Consider the following 26,748-nt stretch of genomic DNA (forward strand, 5'->3'; position numbering starts at 1 on the left):
ACTTAGGAAAGTTGAGAAAATGCCTAAAATACCCTAGGAGAAACACAGTCAATATACATGATAGTTAAGGAAATACCCAAACCATCCTAAAAATTGAGTCACTTACCAAGGTATAAATGGCGGCATTCCGGGGAGCCTAGGAGGCGTTGGTGGCATCCTAGGGGGCATCCGAGGTGGCATCGGACCCCTCATCTGACCGGGCATTTGTCCAGGCATCTGGCCGGGCATGGGACTCGGAAATCAAAAGTGTTCATTGCACATTGTTGTATGTTTATTGCACAAGTTCTTAAACTACTGTTTAAAACTGGCAGGACTGTGGCCATTTGATAAAGGCCCGAGTCGAAGGCAAAAACCCTACTCTTTTATTCCCATTCATAAATGCCTTTTTGGTTAAAAGGCGCACTAAAGTAAGAAACTCTGTAAAACTTATTCGTTATACGTGTGTTGCATTTTTATGACTGAGACAGTTTTCGGATATGCATTTGTGCGCGTAGTATTGATCTAAACATATCCGAAAACAACTGGTTATAGTAAACAGCTTCAGCTGGTCATTATCAACCGTTTAAACACCCCCACGTGACGCACTCTCCACCAGTAGGAATAGCAAAAGTGAGGTTTTTATGAGTGCCGATTTAATGACAAGCCGTCGATTTCACAAAGAGTTAGGGCTGTCTTATCTCAGGTTAGGACAAGTTACTCGTCCTAACTTAGGATTAATCTTATGGTCTGCATGCTACAGTGCAGGGTTGGGACTCGTCCTAAGTCCTAAGATTAATCTTAAGTTAGGAAGAGTTTTGTGAAATCGACGGAAGGAAGTCTTTTGTGTTTTTTTATTTTATTTTGTTGTTACTGTCTGTTTGCAGATATTGATGAGTGTGGAAGTGATCCGTGCTTGAGCGGAGGAACATGTACGGACATGGTAAACGGCTACTTCTGCTCTTGTGTACCAGGCTACGCAGGGAACCAGTGTCAACAAAGTGAGTACTAATTCATCACTGTTGAGAAACTTTATCCAGTAACCTGGTAACTGCTGTCTCTAAGAGGGTAGAGAATTTGAAATTCATACATACAAAAAAGGTAGTTTAAGACACTGGACATACTATTGGTTATTGTCAAAGACCAGTCTTCTATTTGGTGTATCTCAACATATGCATAAAATAACAAACCTGTGAATTGAGCTCTATTGGTCGTTGAAGTTCTGCGATAATAATGAAAGAAAGAAACACCCTTTTCACACGAAGTTGTGTGCTGTCATATGCTTGATTTTGAGACCTCAAATTCTAAATCTGAGATCTCGAAATCAAATTTGTGGAAAATTACTTCTTTCTAAAAAACTACATTACTTTAGAGGGAGCAGTTTCTCACTGTGTTTTGTACTATCAACAGCTCCCCACTACTCGTTACCAAGTAAGGTTTTGTGCTAATAATTACTTTGAGTAATTACCAATAGTGTCCACTGCCTTTAATGGCTTGACGTTTTGACCTCAGCAGAGTTTAGACAGCCTTTGAGAAGGCTAGTTCATAGGACCCAATGGCTCTGGTGTTGTTAGCAGCAGAGTGTGGGTTCGATACGCGGTTCATAGGACCCAACGGCTCTGGTGTTGTCAGCAGCAGAGTGTGGGTTCGATACGCGGTTCATAGGACCCAACGGCTCTGGTGTTGTCAGCAGCAGAGTGTGGGTTCGATACGCGGTTCATAGGACCCAACGGCTCTAGTGTTGTCAGCAGCAGAGTGTGGGTTCGATACGCGGTTCATAGGACCCAACGGCTCTGGTGTTGTCAGCAGCAGAGTGTGGGTTCGATACGCGGTTCATAGGACCCAACGGCTCTGGTGTTGTCAGCAGCAGAGTGTGGGTTCGATACGCGGTTCATAGGACCCAACGGCTCTGGTGTTGTTAGCAGCAGAGTGTGGGTTCGATACGCGGTTCATAGGACCCAACGGCTCTAGTGTTGTCAGCAGCAGAGTGTGGGTTCGATACGCGGTTCATAGGACCCAACGGCTCTAGTGTTGTCAGCAGCAGAGTGTGGGTTCGATACGCGGTTCATAGGACCCAACGGCTCTGGTGTTGTTAGCAGCAGAGTGTGGGTTCGATACGCGGTTCATAGGACCCAACGGCTCTGGTGTTGTCAGCAGCAGAGTGTGGGTTCGATACGCGGTTCATAGGACCCAACGGCTCTAGTGTTGTCAGCAGCAGAGTGTGGGTTCGATACGCGGTTCATAGGACCCAACGGCTCTGGTGTTGTCAGCAGCAGAGTGTGGGTTCGATACGCGGTTCATAGGACCCAACGGCTCTGGTGTTGTCAGCAGCAGAGTGTGGGTTCGATACGCGGTTCATAGGACCCAACGGCTCTGGTGTTGTTAGCAGCAGAGTGTGGGTTCGATACGCGGTTCATAGGACCCAACGGCTCTGGTGTTGTCAGCAGCAGAGTGTGGGTTCGATACGCGGTTCATAGGACCCAACGGCTCTAGTGTTGTCAGCAGCAGAGTGTGGGTTCGATACGCGGTTCATAGGACCCAACGGCTCTGGTGTTGTTAGCAGCAGAGTGTGGGTTCGATACGCGGTTCATAGGACCCAACGGCTCTGGTGTTGTCAGCAGCAGAGTGTGGGTTCGATACGCGGTACATAGGACCCAACGGCTCTGGTGTTGTCAGCAGCAGAGTGTGGGTTTGATACGCGGTTCATAGGACCCAACGGCTCTGGTGTTGTCATCAGCAGAGTGTGGGTTCGATACGCAGTTCATAGGACCCAACGGCTCTAGTGTTGTCGGCAGCAGAGTGTGGGTTTGATACCCGGTCATGGTACTTGTGCTCTTGAGCAAGACACTAAACCGTAATTGCCTTAATAAAGGCTGGGAAGGCAGAGTGGATGATGTACCTACATGTATAGCTACATCCTTATGGACTAAGAAGGGCGTAACCCTGTTTCAGTCCCAGGAGTAGACGCCATTGTGCCCATGGTGGTAGTTGATTTGGGTCAACAGCCCAAATCAGTAAAGTGTAACCCTCACCTTGGAAGTGGCTGACTGTATCCTTGGCTCAATTTCATAGAGCTGCTTAAGCACAAAATTTTGCTTAAGCAAAAAACTCTTTGCTTAGTAAAATCAGATTACCGGCCAAGACTCCACTCAATTGTTATGCTAAGTAAACAGCAGCTAAAAACTAGTCATAAGCAATGTATATGGCATGACATTTTGGCCAGTAACATGTGTAAAATAAGCGAGCTATTTTCGTGATTAAGCAAATTTTTGGCTTAAGCAGCTCTATGAAATTGGCCCCTTGTGATAATGTTAGGCGATCTCTCATCAAAAACAATTATACAAGTTTAAAAAGAAGCTGACACTTCTAATTTAATTTCCCCGCATCCTGTTTATTTCTTCAACATTTCCCATGTTGTTTTTATTTGTGATACTCAGACATCAACGAGTGTGCCAGTAGACCTTGCCGCAACGGTGGCAACTGCGAGGATGGAATCAACTCTTATATCTGCCAATGTCAAGCAGGATGGACTGGGACGGACTGCTCAATAAGTAAAGTTCTTTTTTTCTTCTTCTTTCTGTTGTTATTGTTGTTGTTATTGTGAAGTTGTTTATTTGAAGAAAATACTTTTAACAAAATGTTTCCTCTATGAGTATGAGTGGGCACCAGTCGCACACTTATGTAAATGTTTAAAGGAAGTTGGCTGGTAACCTGTTCTGCTAAGCAATATTTTCCTGTGCTTAGCAGGGTTTTTTGTGCCGGTACTTTTTCTGATTACACTTGACATGGGAGCAGGCATTCCACCGCACAAACAGTTTGGTATTGTGATACCATCTGGTTTTGGATTTTGCTAGAGTGAGGAAGGATCCCTGTCAATCACACAAAAATGTCTTTCTCCTGAAGACAATCAGAGCATATTGATCGAAACCTTGAGTTGGGTCCGACCACCGGTTCTTTTCAGAACCAACAACACTCGAAAGAGGTTTCACATGGTGCTTACCGCAAACCTCACCTAACAAAAAGGTCTGTTCAAAACCAAGGCATTGTATCAGAGAGCTTGGTATGATTTTTGGGCCGCCCAGCGATGTTGCTGAGAGAAACAGAAAATTTTCCTTCATCATTGTCAGCTACGAGTGAGTTATACTGTTATGTAAGTACTAAGATATACTTAATTAGTAAGTTTTAAATAGTTTGGTATATCTTTAATATATCTTTTTTATAATTATCCCTTAATAGTAGTTTGGTGTAGGTTTGATATAACTTTTTTTTATTTAGAAAAAACTATCACACAGCAACTTTTTCTTAGGTTAATTATTTCTTGTTAATGTGATGTAACGGAAAGGGAAATACTTGGAATTTTACTATGTCTTCCAAAAACACAAATTTTGTGCCGATACTTAAACAAGCTCTATTGATCTATTTAACATTAAACATGATCTTTGATTTCTAAACTCCATTTAAATACATGTACACAATGTAACTCTAAGAAATTTTCCTTGTGTCAGTAGTTACTTGACTTAAAATGGGGCTGTGTTCCCAGGTCAAAATTCCAGTTGAACCTAGTTAACTGGGGTCAACTGGTTCAACTGGAAAGTGACCAAACTCGTCCATTTTCCATATTAACCAACTGGTTTGGACTAGGTTTAACTGTGTTCAACTAGGTTGAAATTATAAACTAGTTGGTTTCTGTCCATTTTCCATATTAAACCAACTGGTTTTAACTGTGTTTATAACTAGTTTAATCAACTGATTTCAACTAGTTCCAGTTAAACCCAGTTTAACTAGGTTCAACTGGAATTTCGACCTTGGTTATCAAGATCAGAGTAGGCCTGTGCCTTCACATTGACTCATGAACTAGCACTCATACTGTACGCAAGCTCTTCCTCTGTATCTATGAAAAGCGTGTGTACACCAGTGGGTGAGAATTCATAACTCCATGTACAGCCAGCACACCCAAAGGCCTAACATGTACTTTGGTCGTGACGACCTTGCCCCTTTAAATTATCACCAGTACGTTTTAAGCTTCAAGCTTCCGTGATTGAACTCCTATGTAAAACATTCCTCCCTCTACCCACACCCCTTCCTTCTTCTGTCTCTACTACTATCACCCTCTCTGACATCACCACTGTCTTGTTTCTTTTCAAGTTTCTTCATATACTGACTTGTGATCTGGCTACACTACATGTAGCTCCTGCATATACATGTACATGTACAGGTTTTTTTGTTGTTAAGTGGTGTACAGTTGGTACAAGCATTTGTCCTTGAGTGTGTTTTGGCGACACCAACCAGAAACATTGGTCATCGGTTAAGCGTTTTCATGTGTTTGGTTGAGCGCAACTTGTACCGAAGCAACTTGTATGAAATGCCAAAAGCAGCCGCATAGCCAAAAGATGTTACAGTTCCTACTTCCACTCAAAAACCAAAACTTCAATATGACCCGAGTTGACATTTTGTAATGCTTCCCGTTTAAACCTGTGTTATTAAAAACGGAACCACTTTTCTGTATCTTGTCATTTTCGCTGGATAATAATTATGTCAACAATATTATTCATAGCAAGGACATTAGGAGATGATTGTACACAATTGATACTCTCTAAAAGAGTTATAAAGGAACAGTTACAAGTTCAGCCATTCAAATTTTATACTTGTTGATGACCGAGAACTATCAATTTATTTATGGTATGTTTTTGTCTATATTTCTTAACCCCTCAAATCACAGGTCGATGTTTTTTTTTAGAGGAACGTTACAGAATTGGTCCGACAGAAACAAAGTCATGAAGATCACAGATTTACATCAAACTTACACGGTCTAATGATGATGATAGTAGAAAACATCCCTTGAAATTATGTATTTCTGTCTGAAATGTCATATTTGATGAGAAATAAACAGTCTAATTTTGCGTTTACAGTCTACCGCTTAGTAAGCGTTTTGTTCATTTATTTTTTGCATTGATGTCATGCAAAATGTGCAATCGATTTTCACTATTCTCTCGTGGCCCAGATGGCCGATCGATCTCAAACTTCTACAGGTTTGTCAGTTTATGTATATGGTGGATTACATAAAATACTTGCACTGCCAGCAAATGTTTCGTTGGCAAAACCAATTCTGTAATGTTCCTTTAAATTTAGATTTTTGACGAAGCTCCTTTGAAATGCCTTCTATCATTATTTTATTTTTTTGCTGAATTGTATTGTACTGTCTTGCACGTCTTGAAACCAAATTACCTAACACCTGTCTGTTTTGTTTTTGTTCATGTTTGACACTACTACCCAGGCGGGTTATTCCTTATGCACTTGTTTTATGTTATAGTCCAGGGGCAGCTTTCACGAAGAGCTATAAGATTGAACTTTAACTGTGTATCAATCTTAATTGCCAAGCAAAGTTTAATGTCACAATATACTAACCACTGTGGCATTATTGACAACTCAACTTAATACCAAGCATAATATTCTTCCCCTTTAAGTCTGATTCTGACTTTTTGACCCTCAGAAAAATTGGGAAAGTTGTTCTTAAATAGCCTGAGAAAGGCGAATGGTCGGGCGATGAATATCTTGAGGCGCGATCAAAAAAGATAAGGACAGTCCTCCTTTAAAGACACTGGACACTATTGGTAATTGTCAAAAACCAGTATTCTCACTTGCTGTATCTCAACATATGCATAAAATAGCAAACCTGTGAAAATTTGAGCTTGATTGGTCATCAAAGATGCAAGATAATAATGGAAGAAGAAGATAATTTCAGATGCTTCAAAGTCTGATTCTGAAGTCTAAAAATCAAATTCGTCGAAAACTTTGTCACTTCAGAGGGAGCCGTTTCGCACAGTGTTTTATACTACTAACAGCTCCCCATTACTCATTACTAAGTAAGGTTTTATGCTAACAATTATTTTGAGTAACTACCAACAGTGTCCACTGACTTTAATGGAAAAAAAAGAGAAAATCTTGAACTCATATCCTCCAATTTTGTTCCTATAGATCTCGTCTCTGGAGCCTTTACCAGATGTAAGAATATCATTTTATGATTTGGTTTGTTTTTCAGATATTGATGAGTGTAGCAGCAATCCTTGTCAGAATGGAGGACAATGTCGGGATGAGATCAACGGATTCGTCTGTGACTGTACTCCTGGCTACAGGGGACTGGTCTGTGAAATCAGTAAGGGCTAGAAATATTGATTTTTGGTTTTATTTTAAGCAGTTCATTGTTATTTCTTAAAGATGGATTGGGTGTCACAAGGGCCCCAAACTGCATTTCTGTTTTGTTTTATTTGTTGGGCACTCGGGGGGGAAAGTACTGAGTATACAGTGTGTAGTACACATGTATAGCGCTGGCTATTGGGTGAGTCCTGGGTCCTGGGGTCGATTTCACAAAGAGTTAGTTCTAGTCCTAACTTAGGACTAGTCTTAGGAGATATACAAATTGCATGGATAGTCCTAAAGTTAGGACGAGTAACTGGTCCTAACTCAAGATAAGACTTGTCCTAACTCTTTGTGAAATCCACTCCTGGCTACATAAAGGTGTAGAGGACATACATGTACGTCTTACATGTTTAGCAGCTGACTCAAGATTGCTTGCACAGACCAGCCACCAGCACGCTTGGGTGACTTAACTCTACATTGTACGTCAATCGTTCTTTATAATGTAGCGTTTACTACATCACTACAAGTGCTATCGATGTACAGAGTAAAAACCCACAATACTATTCTTTATCCCCGATGCAAGTTAAACATCTGTTGAATTACATGTTATTCATGGTATGAAATAAATTACTTGATTTGTTGTGTTGTTTTTGCTAGATAACAATGAGTGTGCCAGCAGCCCTTGCCAGAATGGAGGCACATGTACCGATCAGATTAATGGTTACTCCTGCTCATGCTCAGCAGGTTTCACTGGCGTTACGTGTAGCATTGGTAAGCAGCAACCATTTCAGACATTAAAGGGACTTTACTGCTAACAAAACAGTTGCTTGCAGTCTAAGCACTTTATGTAAACCCATTGTATTCATAAGCTGACAGACCTATAGATTATTGAGATCGATCGACCATCGGGGTCGCGAGAAAATACTGAAAAACCGACCTGACACGATTTAACAAAAATATAAACAAAACAGCGCTCACTGAGCGATAAAGTCCAAACGGGAAAATTAGTGACACTTCAGACAGAAATGTTTCAAGGGATGTTTTCTACTATCATCATCATTAGATCGTGTAAATCTGTGATCTTATACAAGTTGTTTTCTTACCACTTCTGAAATGTTCCTTTAAGTGATCCTTTTGTCACATGTGCTTACAATTTCTTGATGTTTTTTTTTATTTTACAGACATTGATGAGTGTGGTAGCAATCCGTGTTTGAATAGTGGACAGTGTATTGACCTAGTCAATCGCTATAGCTGTGTCTGTATTGCTGGATACACTGGTGATCGCTGTGAAATTAGTGAGTACTCAGCCTCTCTCTGTTTTACAGATATTTCCATGGTAAATGTTCCACCAGTCTATGCAACCTTGTTCCTCCTGTCAGGGTGTTTGAGCGCGGACCAGGCTTTCTGCTTGTTCTCATCCTTATACTGTGGCTGTGCCGAGATGTAGAACAAAGAGCTACTCCAGTAGCTTTTTCCCTCGTACTGCATCTCTTTGGAACTCCTTGCCTGGTGCATGTTTACCTTCATTCTATGATCTGCCATCTTTTAAGAGGAATATCAATTTCTACCTTCAGCTCCACTGAGTTTCTGCATTTCTATGTTTTCTTCCCTGTAGCCCTTTGCCTAGAGTGGCTTTTAGCCTTGTTTTGGGCAAACTTGCATTCAAAAAAATGTTTAGTTTCAATCTTTGCAAAAGTCTCATTTTCTCAATGTTTTCATTTACATTGTTCATTTCATTTATCAATCCTGGTTGTGCAGCCATTGACTCCGAAAAAACCATACTTAATCACTATAGTAACAACGAACCCCACAGAGAGAAGACAATGAAGGAAGTTTCAGTTTTCAGATATTGAAGGAAAACCCCAGTGAATTATTCTAGGGAAACCCACACAGTCAGGTAGGGACTGTAAACCCAATCCACATATTGCCACCAGTGGGAGTTGAATCAAGGTTTAACTAATGGAAGGCAAGGAAAGATTACTCACAGATAATATGGACACACACAACCGTTGTGGTGCCACCTTGGCTAGTTTTGTCATGTGGGGTGGGCTTGCTTAACCCTGTCCAATGGTCTTTTCATGACCACCATGCACATTTTGGCCCAGGGCTTTCCTTGGGTTCCTTGTTGCAAATTGGCAGGGCACTCTTCTTCAACCAATCTGGGCCCAATTTCATGGCTCTGCTTATTGTGCGGAAGCAGGGAATTCTGTGCTTTCGGCAAGCGTATTTCACGGGTTAGCGACGAATTTTGGCTTCTGCATGTGCACACTCCATGTACTAGGCATTCTACGCTTACAAGGCTAGCGCAGAAATTCGGCGCTTGCACGTTTATGTAAGCTGGGAATCGTGATTAAAAGCGCAGAAATCGGTGGTGGTAAGCAGAGCCATGAAATTGGGCCCAGGGGCAGTTAACGTGAAACAACAGGGTCGTCACACTGCATTTGTGTGGGACCCTCACTTCGGTTCAACTTCCAACCAAGTCAACACCCTCTTGTGATTGTTTGTGTCCGCAGACAATAACACCAATCTGACCGCCTTGTTTGGGGGGATCAAGATTGGGCTGCTGTCTATCGGACATTTGAAAATTGCCAACGATTTGTTTTTTCCTTCTTCTTTTTATAGACGTCAATGAGTGTCAGAGTAGCCCATGTTTCAACCAAGGCAGTTGTGTCGATGGTATTAATTCCTACACCTGTAACTGTGTCGAAGGTTACACAGGACCCCGCTGCGAGATCAGTAAGAATTATCAATTTTCATATTTTATCAATTTCTTTTAATTTCTTTTAAAAAAGAAGGTTTTCAGAGCTCACCCGCTAACAAACTTAGAACACTTACATGTATAGGCACTGGACACTATTGGTAATTACTCAAAATAATTGTTACCTTAAAAACTTACTTGGTAATAAGCAATGGAGAGCTGTTGATAGTATAAAACATTGTAAGAAACGGCTCCCTCTGAAGTAACACAGTTTTTGAGACAGAAGTCATTTTCCACGAATTCGATTTCGAGACCTCAGATTTAAATTTTGTGGTCTCGAAATCAAGCATCTGAGAGCACACAATTTCGTGTGACAAGGTTGTTTTTTCTTTCATTATTATCTCGCAACTTCGACGACCAATTGAGCTCAAATTTTCACAGGTTTGTTTTATGCATATATGTTGAGATACACCAAGTGATAAGACTGGTCTTTGACAATTACCAATAGCGTCCTGTGTCTTTAAACATGATTGTACCAACACCATTCTCATATAACACTGCTGCACTTTAAACAGCAGTTCAGCATTACTCTGAAGATGAGCACACTACTGTTCGAAACATTGAAGTCTTGGCCAACATTTATCCCAAAAAAAATTTACACATTACTGTACGATTGGCTGTGTAGATTTTGTTCTTTAAGAACTTGCCGAGAAGTAGATTTCAGAACTTGGGAGACCACTTAGTTCTGAAAAACTTATTTACTACTACCTGGGCTGAAGGTAGGGAAATGGCCGTGGCTACAACTTTTGCCTAGTGGATTAAGGGGACTTCTTGTCATTGATAAATCGACAAATACAAACAGTTTTATTTTATATTTTTGGGATGGTCATTGTATCTTTTTGTTATTTTTCTCCTTTAGATATTGATGATTGTGCTGGTAACCCTTGCCTCAATGGTGTGTGCTCTGATCTAGTCAATGGCTATGAATGTGCCTGTTTTGCTGGATACCAGGGAGTCAACTGTCAGATAAGTAAGTGCATTTATGTCAACAATAACTACAAATGTACTTTTTTTTGGAACTTCACGCTATTGTTTGGTGTTTTAATTGCAACATTGGGGTGTTTCGACTGAGCGGATAAGAGCATCAAACTCAAGCTCTGGTGATTCTGTTCAGTAGAGTGTGGGTTCGAATCCTGGTCGTGACACTTGTGTCCCTGAGCAAGTTGAAGATAGGAGTGTTGGGCTGAGACGGGCATGATAAAGTTTAGGAGGACTAGGGGATACGTTGGGATGAGATGGTTGGTATCCAGGGGAGGGTGGTGGTATCTGTTGAAGTGTAGACTCTAGTTAGGTTTGGTGGGTGAAGTTTAAAGAGATATTTGCTTAACTATAATTGCTTCTCTCCACTCGGGGGTAAATGGGTACCTAAATGAGGGCAGAGATGGTTCTTGTAAATGATTTAGCTTACATGTAGTACATGTAGCCCATTTAAAGTTGTGTACATGTAATGTACATCCCAGAGAGCTGAGATGGTTTCAGGAATGAACATGGCCCAGTGACCAGGGGTAATAATGTTTGAAGCGCTTTGAGGCACTGAGAGGTGTGAAAAGCGTTATATAAAAACTGGTTATTATTATTAGTAACATATGATATAACCTGTTAAATAGTTTAGGGTTGAACTAAGAAAGATTTTTAGCAAATGGTTCGTTGCTAAATTCTGCTTAGTAGAAATATTTGCTTTTTTTCTTAAAGTGCTCTAAGAAAAGTCAACTTATCTATTTTTTTCAGACATTAACGAATGTTCAAGCTTTCCCTGCCAGTTTGGAGGAACCTGCGTTGATGGTATCAATGGATATGCATGTAACTGTGTGGCAGGATACACAGGTTTAAACTGTGAAATAGGTAAGAACTAATTAATAAGGGAATAAAAGGGTAGCAACGAATTCTTTTCGGCTCAGGCCTATTACTTGGCCAACAACCCTGCAAGGTTTTAAATGATAGTTTAAGAACAAGTCACTACTCTTTTATTCCCATTCATAAATGCTTCTTTTATTAAAAGGCGTTATAAAGTAAGAAACTCTGTCAAACTTATCCGTTTTCCGACGTCCTTGAGCTCTGTATGCGTATTGCATTTTTATGACTGTATGAGACAGTTTTGGGACATGGATTCGTAGGCGTAGTATGCATTTAAACGTATACGAAAACAACTCGTTAGAAACAGCTCCAGCTGGTCATTATCAACCGTTTAAACACCCCCACGTAACGCGCTCTCCACCAATAGGAATAGCGAAACTGTCTGAGGTATTTATGAATGGAGAGTAAATAATGGGTTTTTAAGGGAATCAGTACAGAAGTATAAGGGAAAAAACTTGTTGCCTGCTTTTAACCGCTACCTGGGCGGAAGGTAGAAAATTGGCCTGGACTACTACTTTTCCTTTAGTGGATCGAGGGGACTTCTCGTTATTAACATCACTCCCGCAGAATGAGTGCTGACAGGGCTCGAAATAAACACTGGACCACAGGCTCGTGGCCAGTGATTTTAGCATCATACCAGTAATCTTACGACAGGAAAAGTCCGGCGGTCTTTTGATTTTGAATAATATTACCTCACTAATTTTGATTACGGTCCTGTGACAAATTCACAGTAAAAGTTTTGGGCTACAAGCCCTTCATTGAGAGCAACTTTAAATAAAAATATGAATAGTAAACTTGCGGGTACAACCATGTGTACAATCTCTTTTGATGGAGTGCTGGCTCTGAAAAGAGCCGGTTTGGTCTTGCCGTTTCGAACAGTATACTCGGCTCGTCTTCAGGAGAAACTCATCACTCACACAAAGATATTCTCACATGGTTGCACCCGCAAGTTTACTATTCATGTTTTTGCTCTTATTGTCCACACCATGCAAAGCTTCAAACACCATTTAAGCCCTTCATTGTTGTGGATTTTTTTCCCCAAATTCAAGCTCTGTCTGACTACTTTGTTTGTCCTGACACACAGATATAAATGAGTGTGCTAGCAGCCCTTGTCGGTTTGGCTCTACCTGTTTTGATCAAATCAACTCCTACAGTTGTCTCTGCACAGCAGGCTATACCGGAGTTAACTGCCAATTCGGTAAGTTGTTTTATTACTTTGTTCATGGACCTTTTAAACATTCGTCCAGCCGTCGATTTCACTAAACTCTTCCTTACTTAGAATTAGTCTTAGGGCTTATAACAAGTTAAGTTTTGTATACATTTGCATTGAACCCATCCTAAATTAGGACGAGTTAAAGACAGTGGACACTATTGGTAATTGTCAAAGACCAGTCTTCTCCACTTGGTGTATCTCAGCATATGCATAAAATAACAAACCTGTGAAAATTTGAGCTTGATTGGTCGTCGGAGTTGCGAGATAACTATGAAAGAAGAAAAACACCCTTGTCACACGGAGTTGTGTGCTTTCCGATGCTTAATTTCGAGACCTCAAATTCTAAACTTGAGGTCTCTAAATCAAATTCGTGGAAAATTACAATACTTCAGAGGGAGCCGTTTTTCGCAATGTTTTATACTATCAACCTCTCCCCATTACTTGTTACCAAGTAAGGTTTTATGCTAATAATTTTTTCGAGAAATGACCAAACGTGTCCACTGCCTTTAATACTCATCCTAACTCGAGATAGGACAAATCGTATCGTTTCGTGAAATCGGCCGCAGGACAACCAGCGGATATTCATTCATTCATTTATTCATTTCACAGGTAGAAATGCAAAGTACAAAAAAAAGAATGATAAAAGAAAGGAAAAAATAAAGTAGTACTCCTGATGAATTTAAAAGAAAAAAGTAAATTTAAAACCTGACAATTTTAAAAGGACACTATAATGGACATTAATAGAACATGGCTGACAGTATAAAAAATATGCGAACAAATTAAAACTACATGTACCATGTATAAAAGCTCAAATGCGCATTTTAAAATACAAACTTGGTAAAAGACGGATTCTGGTAGTTTACAATTTAAAAAAAAACTATGAATATTGAGAATAAAAGTACCGTCTGGGACAAAGTTGTTTACATGCAGTAAATTCACAAATTTTTGGTTTGATCTGTTCTGTAAATGATTTTTTGTTGTTGTTTACAGATATTGATGAGTGTGCTAGTTCTCCATGTCTTAATGGAGGTAGATGCTCAGATCGTATCAACTCCTATCTGTGCCAATGTTCGGGCGGTTATTCTGGAGTCAACTGTGAAATCGGTAAGATTGGTAGTTCCCGATAAATTACATCTTTACAGACAACTTGTGTTTCGGCTTTGACTGGAAAGCTCTATTAAAGGAACATTACATAATTGGTTTTTGCTAACAAAACAGTTGCTGGCAGTGTATGTAATGTACCACATACATGTACATAAACTGACAATCGGCCGTCTTGGTCACGAGAGAAAAGTGAAAAACCGATTACAAAGTTTGCATTGCATCGATGCCAAAATAAAAATGAGTAAAACGCTCACTGAGCGATACACTCCAAACGCGAAGTTAGATTATTTATTTCTCATCAAATATGTTAAAGACACTGGACACTACTGGTAATTGTCAAAGACCAGTCTTGTCACTTGGTGTATCTCACTTGGTGGATTTGCTAGATATCAATGAGTGTAGCAGTAACCCGCATCTGAATGGAGCGACATGTAATGACCAAGTCAATGGATTCACGTGCGTTTTTAGATTTAGATTTGACTAGATCTGATTTGATCTGATCTGATTTGATTTGATTTGATTTGATTTGCTAGATATCAATGAGTGTAGCAGTAACCCATGTCTGAATGGAGCGACATGTAATGACCAAGTCAATGGATTCACATGCGTTTTTAGATTTAGATTTGAATAGATCTGCTTTGATCTGATCTGATTTGATTTGATTTGACTTGCTAGATATCAACGAGTGTAGCAGTAACCCATGTCTGAATGGAGCGACATGTAATGACCAAGTCAATGGATTCACATGCGTTTGTGCTGCAGGCTACCGGGGAACCTTCTGCGGTATCGGTAAGTAGTTCTGAGAAAATGTAATTTGCCATTAGCCATTGCAAACTGCTTACCAGCCAAAAGGACCTATTTGGTATAAATGCAAAAATTAATTAACGACTTGACAATTCAACCATAGCAGAGTCTTTCTCAAAGGTCTTCTGTCGATGACTAGAGCAAGCTAGTTGAAACGTTGAGACCAATTTAAGAACTGACTCCGCAGTAGTACAGTTAATCACGATCTTATAAGCTAAAGTAGTAGTCCCAGCCTACATGTATTTTCTATACCATCCGCCCAGGTTGTGCCGTATCGGCACACAAGTGGCGCGTATCAGCCTGATGCACTAGCGTGTTCATGGGGACAACCCAGGTAGGCTATAGACCCTTATCCCGGTGCAGCCATCTTGAATTTCTCCCATTGATATCAATGTTCCTAAACCGAGGCTAGACAAACAAAATAGTTTGGTTCCTAATTGCAAGATGATAGTTAGCATGCATTATTGTCATTCGATGTGAGGAACATGACCAAGATGGAGGCAGCATGATAAAGGGTGTAGGGAAACTCAGGCCGTGTCCGAAACGGCGACTTCGGCTAGAGCTACGGCTAGATCGCGCGCGTCTGCCTATTCTTCAACACTGGTAGACGCGCTGATCTAGACGTAGCTGTAGCCGAAGTCGTCGTTTCGGACACGGCCAAAGATTCAATCCCAACGCTATAAATGTTGGGATTTTCAATTGCAGATATCAATGAGTGTGGCAGTAATCCTTGCCGTAACGGAGGTGGATGCACGGACCTCATCAACAGATTCACCTGCCAGTGCCAGGCTGGCTTCAATGGCATCCTTTGTGAAATTGGTAAGATCTGACTTTTTTAATCTTGTATTTTCTTATTCATACCATGGTTTCATTTACCGATCTATAAGTGACTATCAATTCAGGCCTGGAATTTCATATTTAAAGAAGGGCAAGGCCATTTTTCATTTTGAAAAGAGCAAAAGTTGATGTGACTTTATACCTTATTATTGAAAGTTATTTGATGTTTGTTGGGGGTGTTTGTTTGTTTGTTTGTTTGTTTGTTTGTTTGTTTGTTTGTTTGTTTGTTTGTTTGTTTGTTTGTTTGTTTGTTTGTTTGTTTGTTTGTTTGTTTGTAGTTGTGTGTTTTTTCAGCCAGATTTGTTTAGATGATGTGCCCCTTTTTCCACTAGTGTTTCTTTCATGTTGCAGGAGGACTCTGTTATGTTGCATTACTTTGCCAAGTTCTTGTCTCTATGTGTTTTTCTGGCAACTACTACTTGAAGAGATTTGATAATAATTAAGGTCTTAACTGGCAGTTAAAAACTTTGCTGGGTCGCGGCCATGTTATAAAACACCTCACTGTGTGATAATGGACCTTGCCACCTCATTAAGAAACTTTCTCTTGGCTCAGTCCATTAGTGCACTGCTGCGACTATGCAAGGTTTTAAATACCCGTTTTAAAACCGAGTCAACACTCTTTATGAAACATTTCGGTATCCGACGGCCACTTTTTCGCTCATTGTTACAAAAAGCAATATCTCCCTCAGATCACCTGAATAAATGAGATGCTATTTTTATTCACAAAGGATGAAAAAGTAGTTTATTTGATTATAGAATTTTTACCTTTGTCCCTTTTCATAAATACGTTTCCATTAAAAACAACCCTTTGAAAGTTGCAAACAAATCTGACTAAAATTAATAGCCTCTTGAACTTTTCAACCAATGAGCTTTTCATATTGAGACTAAATTTTATTTATTTGTTCTTCTAGTAATTACCGTTTCCATAATGTTTCTTTACTTCAGTCGCTCTAAATGAAGGCCTGCTTTGTATAAATCCTGTGCAAATTTACCAACCACAAGCAGCTCATTGCAATTAACACTCCTGTGTGGAGAGAAGCAGTTAACGGTGAAATATTCCACTCAAGTACCAACCACTGTGATAATGGCTGCAGCTAGACTGCAGTTAAGGACATGCTACAGCATGTTGTTTACATGCACATCCCCCACACTAAAATTCTACTGTCAAATTTACACAAAGTACAGGGATTGCGCAAGGATTGTCGCCCCCACCCACTTTCAGCATCTCGAGGTTGAGCGTGTGTGGTGCGTATCAGGGCCGATTTCAAAGAGCTTGCTTAAGCAGAAAAATAATGCCAAAGTATTCTCTGCTGAGCAAAAATAAGCAGGATTTCATAGAGCTGCTTAAGCAAAAAATATTGCTTATAAATATTGTCTTGTCTTCTACGCACATGTAACAGGCATGAGAATCTTCCGGTTCAAACCGGAATTCTGGTTTTTTTCCTTTCAAAATTGTGGTCTCCGAGTTCGATGTGAATTTGCTATAAAATTCAGGGGGGTAGGTTTTTGGGGGTATACATTTGGATTTCTCTAATCCCTCTTCTCTAGTCAGACAATGTCAGTTTACCTTTGTAATTGTTATTATCGCGGATCCCCACACGTCGTTCATGAAATACCGGCACCTAAACAATAAATTGCCGTCCAGCAGCTGGCCCAATTTACGGCTTGTTGTCTTCCTGGCATCGCGCATGCATGCAGCAGCAGCGACAGATGTATAAACTTGCCTCATTCCTTGCTTCGTTTATAGTGGTACGGTTCAATAATGTTTTCGTGTAATGCGCTTGCTGCTGCAGCAAAGATAACACGTGTGGAGACTTTTGAAAGTCTACTGAAAAAACAATGCACGTGTTTGCACCATGTGTACTGTGTACTGTGTACTGTATACGTGCAGGTTTGCACACGAACCAATGAGCGGCGCGGCACGAATCTGAGATCGCCGGCAGGCCATGGTAAACTGGTACCTGTTATTGCCTCACAACCAGCGAAAGATATATTGGGAACCAGCAAACACACTGTACTTAGCTTGTTGTACTTAGCTACTTCTTTTTGCTTAAGCAGCTGTTTGAAATTTTTGACCGGGGCCAAATTTCTTAAAGGTGCTTTGAGCAGAAAATACTGCTTCGTAATATTCTGCTTAGCAGAAATGAGCAGCATACCACTCACAAGTTGTACATGTGGCATGGTAGTTTAGCTGGTTACATCATTAGTCTGGCAAGCATACTTTGTTTGCATAAGCAGCTCTATGAAGTTTTGCCCTGGATTGTAGGCGAGTTGGCATAACAAGATTTGTGTTGGTATTTTTTGTGGCAAACAGAAAAACAGTGTTGTAGCATACCATTAACAAATGCTGCTTAAAAGAATGTGTTAATTGAGTGTTGTATTTGAAGATTGTCGAACCCTGTTGCTGTTCTCTGTCTTCCACACCACACCCTTCCCCTATCATAGTTTTAGCTGTATTCATAACCTTTATTGTCAATACAGGAGTCTATTTTTTCCTTGATGTTTTATTTTAAATGTAAATGTGATTGACTTCCTTATGAAAACTGGATGAATTTAGCCATTCGTCAAAAAATTGTGTGCTTGCATAAAGTTTTCCCAAAGACTTTGCTGTACTACGACGTATAGGAACGTGCTTCAGCATGTTCTTCATTTTTACAAAACGTCTTTGTTGTGAATTGTTATTTTTTTTATGTTGCCGTCTATTTTTACTCTTTGAAAAAGAAGTGTGTTCAAAATACAGATAGAGAGTTGCTTAAATACATCATGGAGGTAGTCTACCTCCATGAAACATTGACTCTTCGGGAGTGCATGATACGGATCCAGCAGTGTAAGTTATCGATCACTGGAGAGATTTATCAGATTCGATGAGAATAAGCCAGTAAATTGACGTAAGTTTATTCCATTCAAGTAAAATAATATTTTTAAAGTTCATTTCAATTGAGGGTCAACATTTATTCTATACGACTCTTCTCAAAATATAGCATAATATTGCATAGCTAAGTGAAATGATAAGCACAGAAGATAGATGAGAGAGAGTTAATATATGTAGACCAAAATAAAAAAGGGTATGAGGCGGTCAGTTTAAGCCAAGGCTTGTAGAAGACAGCTAGACAGACAAACTTCAAATGTGGAGACAAAACAAACGGGTAACAAAAAACCGACTGGGTTTCAAAAATTGTATTTTGTCATGTCAGATGCTGTTGATATAATATTTTAGTGGTACAAACACTCGTAGATCAGTGAGGGTAAGTGGATTTGAAAGCAACCAAGTTAGTGATGACTTTAGTTGAAAGAGATCTTTAGTGTTTAGGGAATTATGGTACCGCTTTCCTTAACTTTTACATTATTTCTATGAGCTTTAAGTAATACTTTAGTTAGCTTAGTAGGCTTAAAGTAAGTTACCCTCCCTCCCTACCTCACCCAACCTTCTTCTGTTTTTAATTCTCTTAATCTCTTTAATCCTTTCTATATTCTTTTCCTTCATGATGTTGATCATTCTCTGCTGTTGTTTGACCTAATATTAACAATGTATGTCTTTGTTTGCCAATGGTTTGCAGAAGTGTACACACCTTTCTATTGCTTTTTAGACAAATGATTTTTGGGGTTGAACAAAGAATTGACTAGAGTGGGATTCGAACCAACGACCTCCGAATTAACGTGCCCCGAACAAAGATATTGACAAAAAAAGGGACACCGCCATTATAGGGCTAGATAGCTCAGTTTCAAAGAACAAAACGATTTGACTTGACTCAACAAACTCATCAAGTTGGGTATCCAGCTTTGCTGGATACTGACTCGAAAGTTGCAACAATGGAGAAAGGGGCCATGCATACAAGTGACAGGGCTCAAATGTGTGGGAGAAATTCACAAGGTCTTGCAGCTCGTAATTTTAACTGGACTAGAATTGTTTTCACAAAACCAGAATCAATTTGACATCACAGTTTTAAAACAAAAAAAAACCTTTATGTAGTTATGGTTGTTTTAAAAACAACAATTGTGGTCAAGGTGAGGGGGTTTTTGTTATGTAAGAGAAAATTAATCTCATTTGTCTCTGTGGTAAGTAGACTTTGATACTGAAAATATTCAAAAAGATATTTATCAGAATTTGATTTTAATATAAAATAAAACAATTTTGATTGAGATATTGAATTTGAACACACAAGACCTCCTAACACTAAAACCACTGGCCTCGATCCTACGATCAAATTCAAGCTCTTGCATATTGTGTGGTATTTGCCTGAAGATTTTCACCAACGTTTTGTTTGTGTAAAATGTGAAAGGCAAGTGTGGAAACTATACTCCAAACTCTACTTGAATTCTCCTGAAGACGAGCAGAGTACACTGTTCGAAACGTCGAGACCAAACCGTCTCTTCTCAGAGCCACCACTCCCTCAAAAGAGTTTTAACCCATGGTTGTACCCGCAAGTTCACTATCAATATTTATATATAGTTGCTCTTATACTCGAATCATTCAAAATGTGGTTGTGACCATTTTTAACCTCAACCTGTCTTGTCAATCATTTGTTTGTTTTGTTTTTAACACAATCATCCCCAACATATAAACCCATTGTTGTGTTTGTCGTCCGCACATAAAATGTCTTTAATTGTCCATCTTACCACACAGGTTTTGTCCACATTTTGTTGATGGTGCAGTCGTCATTTTTTGCCTTTTTGTTTTAGCCAGTGGTGGGAAAACATGGATGCCTGAAATTTAATCCTCCATGTTTTATTTATCTTTATTAAATTCCCCAAAATGTCATTTTTTTTTATCATGCCACATTGTTTTATTTGTGGAATACACCGATCCATTAGGCTCCGCCCATGGCGCACGTGTGAGCAAGAACACGTGGGCTTCTCCAATGTCATTCTGCACAACTCTGCCGCGCGCCAAGCATACGCGGGGTTGTGCAGTGGGTTGTGATTGGTCAATACCCAATGGCATGAATGGGGCAGACCTTAATTGATCGGTCTATTGCTGCTGGTTGGTCTACCCTTTTTTGAAGTCAATTTATTTGAATGCACTGTAAATCGTTTTGATTCACTCTTGTTCAAGGGCCACAATTCTTTCTTTTTTTAAATCTTTGTTTTAAAAACCAGATTCATTTAAAATGAACTGTATAAACCAATCTTTGTTTTGTACACATAGTTCAGCTTATAAGTTTTGCTGCAGTTTCTGTATTTTTATACACCATTCCTTATTAAACAAAAAAATGCCAAACCGGACAATTTTTACAAGTAACTCGAGGCAACCTTACAGCACTATTTAAAAAGAACGCATTTTTGTGACACTTGATGCATTTTCCTGCCTTTAACCCTTTCATGCACCATTTATTTAGGTAATAAACTTATTATATATGAGTTGTTTACCCATTTTTTTGCAAATGCTTATAATCAGTCTCTAACCGGCAGCTTTGTTGTCTTTCTATCACCTCTGAACAGATATTGATGAATGTTCCAGCAATCCTTGCCAAAATGGAGGTGTCTGTACAGACCAAGTAGCCAGGTACACGTGTAACTGCCAACCAGGCTGGGAGGGTGTCAACTGTGAAATCAGTGAGTAGTATATTTTTTTTTTTCATTATTACTGTTATTATTTTATTGTTTATTTATCTATTTCATTATAATAATTATATTGACCCTTCAACTGTGAAATCAGTGATTGATATAATAAGAATATTTATTTATTCATTATTAAGCCCAGTTCATACATGTACTTCCTGCGAATGCAATACAAATTCGCAATGAATAATTCGCAACGAATAATTCGCAACGAATAATTCGCAGCAGTTGAATTTTCTGATTGTGCTCAACTCTCCTGCGAATATCGCAGCCAAAAAAAAGAGTCAAATTCGCATCGCATTCGCACTCGCCGGAAATATGAACAGGGCTTTATTATTTTTATAGTTTTTCTATTTAATAATATAGACTCTGATAGAGAACAATTCCAAAGAATGATCATTGCTCTTCAAACATGGTAACCGCTCGTCACTGGACAATTTATTTCATTCCTTTACCTGTGGTTGAGTATGCCAATCTAATCACACCAACGCATGCCGTACAGTCCGCACCTGTATTGCTTAAATTGCAAGTAAAACTGATTTTGGCTGCGCTCAATTTGTTCACACATAAACTTTCACTGAAGCCAAATAACTGAAACAAATGCTGTTTTTATATGGGTCGGCACACTCGGTCCCTACAAAAGGAAAATAACGTTATCAAAAAACTAACTTTTTCCATTTTTTTTGCACTGCTTCATCCTCATCCTACGTCCTTAGACGGAATAGTAGAAGCAGCTTTGATGAAATGGTGCCAGGTTGCTTTATCCCTCATGAGTTGTTGGGTCTCGTTTAGATTGAGATTTGTGTCTTTGGTTATTGTGTCTGGGTAGCAAATTTTCCTGGATGTCCGCCAGAGGGACGCTGCTTACCAGACGTCAATGGGTGTTCAATTTCTATGGAGCTTCGAAGTTAATTGCGACTGTATAGGTTCAAAGACTCGCCCAAAGCTAGTTCTGCTGGGAATAGTATTATCCTTTATACTTATTGACGATCTTTTTCGTTGATTGTATTTCTAAGTGGTCTATCTATCTTTGATTCCTAGATATCGACGAGTGTGCCAGTCAGCCGTGTATCAACAACGCCGGGTGTACTGATCTCATCAATGGCTATTCCTGTTCCTGCGTCTCTGGCTTCAATGGTGTCCGTTGTCAATTCAGTAAGTCCCTCATCTGGGCCCAATGCGCCTTTTTTTTTTTACCTAGTGACAGTTATTAAAGACTGGGACACATTACCACCACAGACATCATATCCATTCTGGACATTAAGACCTTTAAAGGACCCGTTAGAATTCTTCAGACTGTAGAGACAGTTGCTATGCCATGTGAATCGGAAAGCTTCTGTGTAGTTATGTAAGAAACAGTGGACACCCATACACAATTCTGAATGGATGTGTATGGCTCAATGGTACCAGGGTTTGCTCATCTGGAGGTTGCTATACAAAGGCTTGCCCCGAACCATTTGCCACTGAAACTGGTTGAAGTGTGAGGAGGTCAAATGTATTTGGGTTGAACAAAGACAAATTGACTAGAGCGGGATTCGAATCAACCTCCGGTTGAAAGTGCGCCCCGCTCTGTCAACTGAGCTATCCAGCTCTATGTATGTTGGCGGTATTCCTTTTCAACTGTAAGCAGTATCTTGTGTCTATTATTTGCAAGTCATTGTACAAAACTTTAATAATAATAATAATAATAATAATATCAAAGTCTTATATAGCGCACGTATCTACCAAACAAGGTACTCAAGGCGCTGAGTATATACAAACTTTCAGAAAGAAAGGTTAATGCCGTGATGAATTTTGAGACCCAATTATTTAGCACCTTATAAGGATTTACAGTGTGCGACGGCGCATACAGCAGCTACAGCCAAGAACAGCGGGGAAAACCCCTTCTCTTTTCGATAAGTGCACTGGGCTCTCTCACATGCGTTCACAACACATAGGACCAATGGCTTTACGTCCCATCCGAAGGACGAAGCAATGGTTTTAGTGTCTTGCTTAAGGACACAAGAGTCCTGGCTTGGGATTCGAACCCACACTCTGCTGATCAGAAACACCAGACACTTCCACTTTGTGATTATCTAACTTGCAAATTGCTTGTTTGAACACAAACTTAATTTTGATTCAAAACAGTACATGTCAGCTATGAATGCCGGGCTGGGTTTCATAAAACCACTAATGGTCTGATTTTGTTTCCCTTGACAGATATCAACGAGTGTGACAGTAACCCCTGCGTAAACGGCGTCTGCGACGACGGAATAAGCGCATTCACCTGTGCCTGTTTCCCTGGTTATACTGGTACCGTGTGCGACATCAGTAAGTAATCAGGGTAGTGATTTCTCTGTTTTTTACCCGTAGTTCCAGGGTTTCTTTCCCCCAAAAAAGAATTGATACATTGTAGCTCTTCAAGTAGATTTAACTTGGAGTACAAGTAAGAGGGGTTCGCATTCGTAAAGCTTGCTTCTTAAATCCCCTTCACGTATTTGTTTATTCTTATCTACTTGTTAAGGTACTATAAAGAATATACCTCCGCTTCTTATTTTTTTGCATTGATGTGGAAATAAAATAATTGAATGAATGATAACAATATTATGATTGATTTGTTTATAGATATTGATGAGTGTAGCAGCAACCCTTGTGCCAATGGAGGCGTCTGTAATGACGGAATCAATTCCTTCACATGTACATGTGCTGCTGGGTTTATCGGAGTGCTCTGTGAAGTCAGTAAGTATACAAAATTCAGCGGCCAGACTTAGCACCAGAAATCGCACTCAGGAATCCCATCACACCCATTCTTAAGGATTTACATTGGCTACCAATACGGGCTAGAATTGATTTTTAAAATTTTGGTTCTGACTTAGTATCAATGTATCCATGGTAATGCCCCTGTTTATCTTCAAAGCTTAAAGGGTGTATGTACTTTTTGTTGGACAAAAAACACAATGTCCACAGATTTACACTAAACTTACACAGTTTGAAGATAATGATAGTAGAAAGCTTCCCTGAAAATATTACGTGCTGAGGTGCTGTAGTTTTTGGGTAATGAGTAAAACAGTGTCATGAAAATAATTTTCCTCTTATGAGACCAAAATTATTTTAAGCATTTACAAACGTATTTTCATTACATTGTTTTACTCATTTCTCAAAAACTACAGCACCTCAGTAAGTAATATTTGAAGGGAAGCTTTCCACTGTCATTATCTTTAAACCCTGTAAACAACCAGAAATCTGCGATCTTCAAATAAATCCCTGCTGACTCCCCCTGTTATCAAAACCAAGTCGTACAGTTCCCGCTCTTTCCAATATGCAGCAGTTCAGTTATGGAATGTTCAGTCTTCCAGAGGTTGTCACACAGGCTGAGACATCTGAACAATTCAAAACCGAGTTAAAAAACATCTGTTCTCTTTGTACAATTGTTGATTTGCTTTTACAGCGCATGACCTCGCAGTGATATGCGCTATATAAGAATGGTTTATTATTATTAGTATTGTGTTAATGCTTCTTTTCTAAACTTGCTTTCAATTCAGACGTGAATGAGTGTGGCAGTAACCCGTGTCTGAACGGAGCAACCTGCATCGATGGAATCAACTCATACCAATGTAACTGCAATGTCGGATTTACTGGCACCAACTGTGAAATAGGTACGCTGTGCTGAAAATCAGTTCCATTTATTAGAAATTCACTTCCGCCGATGTTTTTTTGGTAGTTGTGTTCAATTAAAATAGACTTAACCATTAAAGACACTGGACACTATTGGTAATAGACCCTTCCCATGAAATATGTAAATTGCACATGCGCGTGCGCACTAACGTTTTGGTTGGCAAAATGAGGTAACATCGCGCTGTGTTTTGTACACGGCTAATGGGTGCGTGACGCAGACACGATTGCGCGTTTGCCAACCAACAGGGTCTGTAGGCATGCGTGAATGTGATTAGCATATTTCATGGGAAGGGTCCATTGTCAAAGACCAGTCTTCTCACTTTGTGTATCTCAACATATGCACAAAATAACAAACCTGTGAAAATTGGAACTCAATTGGTCGTCAAAGTTGCGAGATAATAATGGGGAAAAACAGCTTTGTTGCACAAATTTGTGTTCTTTCATACATTATGCCTTGAAAAAGGCTTCAGGCCTGAAGTCTTTTATTATTTGAGTGAGAAAACTACATTATATAAGAGGGAGCCATTTCTCACACTGTTTTTATACTATCAACAGCTCTCTATTGCTTGTTACCTAGTAGGTTTTTATGCTAACCAATAGTGTCCAGTGCGGTAACCCTTGCCGATCGTAAGAACTGTTTATCAATGTTGCTGATGTTGGTAGCCGAGAGCGACAAATTAATACCCTTATAGGGCGCTAACCAATAGACTGAGTAATCAATACTTTAGAAATAAAACATTTTATTCTTGATTTATAGATATCGATGAATGTGCCAGCAACCCATGCGCCAACGGTGGTGTCTGCCAGGACTTTGTCAACCTCTTCCGCTGCATTTGTGCAGCTGGATATGTGGGAGATTTCTGCCAGACAAGTAAGTGTGGATGTCCAGTTGTGCCCACCCCCCCTTCCCTCTCTTCCCCCTCATCCACCCTTCCAGTTTTCTTGCCCTCCCCTTTTCCGTTCAAAGAAACATAACAGCCAGTTATAGCTAGTTCCCAAATGATGAAATTGGAAATTTACGGCCAATTTGGAACACACAGCCATGCGTTTGGCGCAAGAACGACGTGCAGCACGCGCAGATTTCACAAAACTTGTTGCCTTATTGGTTAGTAAACAGCATGGCTGCATTGATAAACTGGGCGCTTGACGCGGCTGGAAACCAAAAATCAAATCACTTAGTTTTGTGAATTTCTCTAACTGTTTTTTTTGTTTTTCATTTGCTATTTTCTCTCGGCAGATTTCAATGAGTGTGGAAGTAGCCCCTGCTTTAACGGAGCCACATGCGTAGACAATGTCAATTCCTACTCTTGTACCTGCGTACCAGGCTTCACTGGTTCCCGTTGTGAAGAAGGTTTGCAAGTTAATCTACTTTATTGAAGGAATTTTCTCAAGAATAAAAGAGTGATCACAATGGCTGTTTAAGGTCACTCTCATCTAAAAAATAATTATTTTTTAAAACATTTGTTTAGCAGGAATGCTTTTTAACTTGTTTATATTGGTGTTTGTTTATCATTTGATTGTATTTTTGATGAATTGACACGCCTGAATTTGTCATAATTGTCAATAAAAAAAATAATGCCCAAACCTCAAGGTTTTGAAAACCAAGCTTCACTTCCGCCATTGGCATGGTTGGCGGCATGCCTCAAAATGACAACACTTTGGCGTCATTAGTTACCTACATGTAGGTTGTGTTGTTATACAAAATGGAGCTCCCACATATGCCGTAACATAAGTGATGACGTAACAGGGTTTTTTGCAAATCTTTCAGAAAAGCATAGGATAAGGGTATTAAAAAAAATGTTTTTCCTTACAATTAGAGTCTGTTTAATCACAGTCAAACTCAAATTCTATG

General features: G+C 39.7%; 1 protein-coding gene across 2 annotated transcripts in view; it reads left to right on the top strand.

Annotated features, from left to right (window-relative positions):
* Positions 1–26,748, top strand: part of LOC117292309 (fibrillin-2-like) — a 117,101-nt gene that overhangs the window by 63,129 nt on the left and 27,224 nt on the right. The window contains exons 35-54 of one of the 2 annotated variants that reach the window (XM_033774330.1): positions 864–977; positions 3,414–3,527; positions 7,016–7,129; positions 7,771–7,884; positions 8,295–8,408; positions 9,736–9,849; positions 10,731–10,841; positions 11,600–11,713; positions 12,810–12,923; positions 13,929–14,042; positions 14,576–14,645; positions 14,788–14,831; positions 15,552–15,665; positions 21,123–21,236; positions 22,284–22,397; positions 23,442–23,552; positions 23,847–23,960; positions 24,764–24,877; positions 25,654–25,767; positions 26,134–26,247. In XM_033774330.1, coding sequence (XP_033630221.1) covers positions 864–977; positions 3,414–3,527; positions 7,016–7,129; positions 7,771–7,884; positions 8,295–8,408; positions 9,736–9,849; positions 10,731–10,841; positions 11,600–11,713; positions 12,810–12,923; positions 13,929–14,042; positions 14,576–14,645; positions 14,788–14,831; positions 15,552–15,665; positions 21,123–21,236; positions 22,284–22,397; positions 23,442–23,552; positions 23,847–23,960; positions 24,764–24,877; positions 25,654–25,767; positions 26,134–26,247 — 2,160 coding nt within the window. Of the gene's footprint in view, positions 1–863; positions 978–3,413; positions 3,528–7,015; positions 7,130–7,770; positions 7,885–8,294; positions 8,409–9,735; positions 9,850–10,730; positions 10,842–11,599; positions 11,714–12,809; positions 12,924–13,928; positions 14,043–14,575; positions 14,646–14,717; positions 14,832–15,551; positions 15,666–21,122; positions 21,237–22,283; positions 22,398–23,441; positions 23,553–23,846; positions 23,961–24,763; positions 24,878–25,653; positions 25,768–26,133; positions 26,248–26,748 lie in introns of both variants that reach the window. The other variant, XM_033774329.1, reaches the window with a different exon arrangement.

The sequence above is a fragment of the Asterias rubens genome, chromosome 7, assembly GCF_902459465.1.
Source record: "Asterias rubens chromosome 7, eAstRub1.3, whole genome shotgun sequence".
Lineage (NCBI taxonomy): Eukaryota > Metazoa > Echinodermata > Asteroidea > Forcipulatida > Asteriidae > Asterias > Asterias rubens.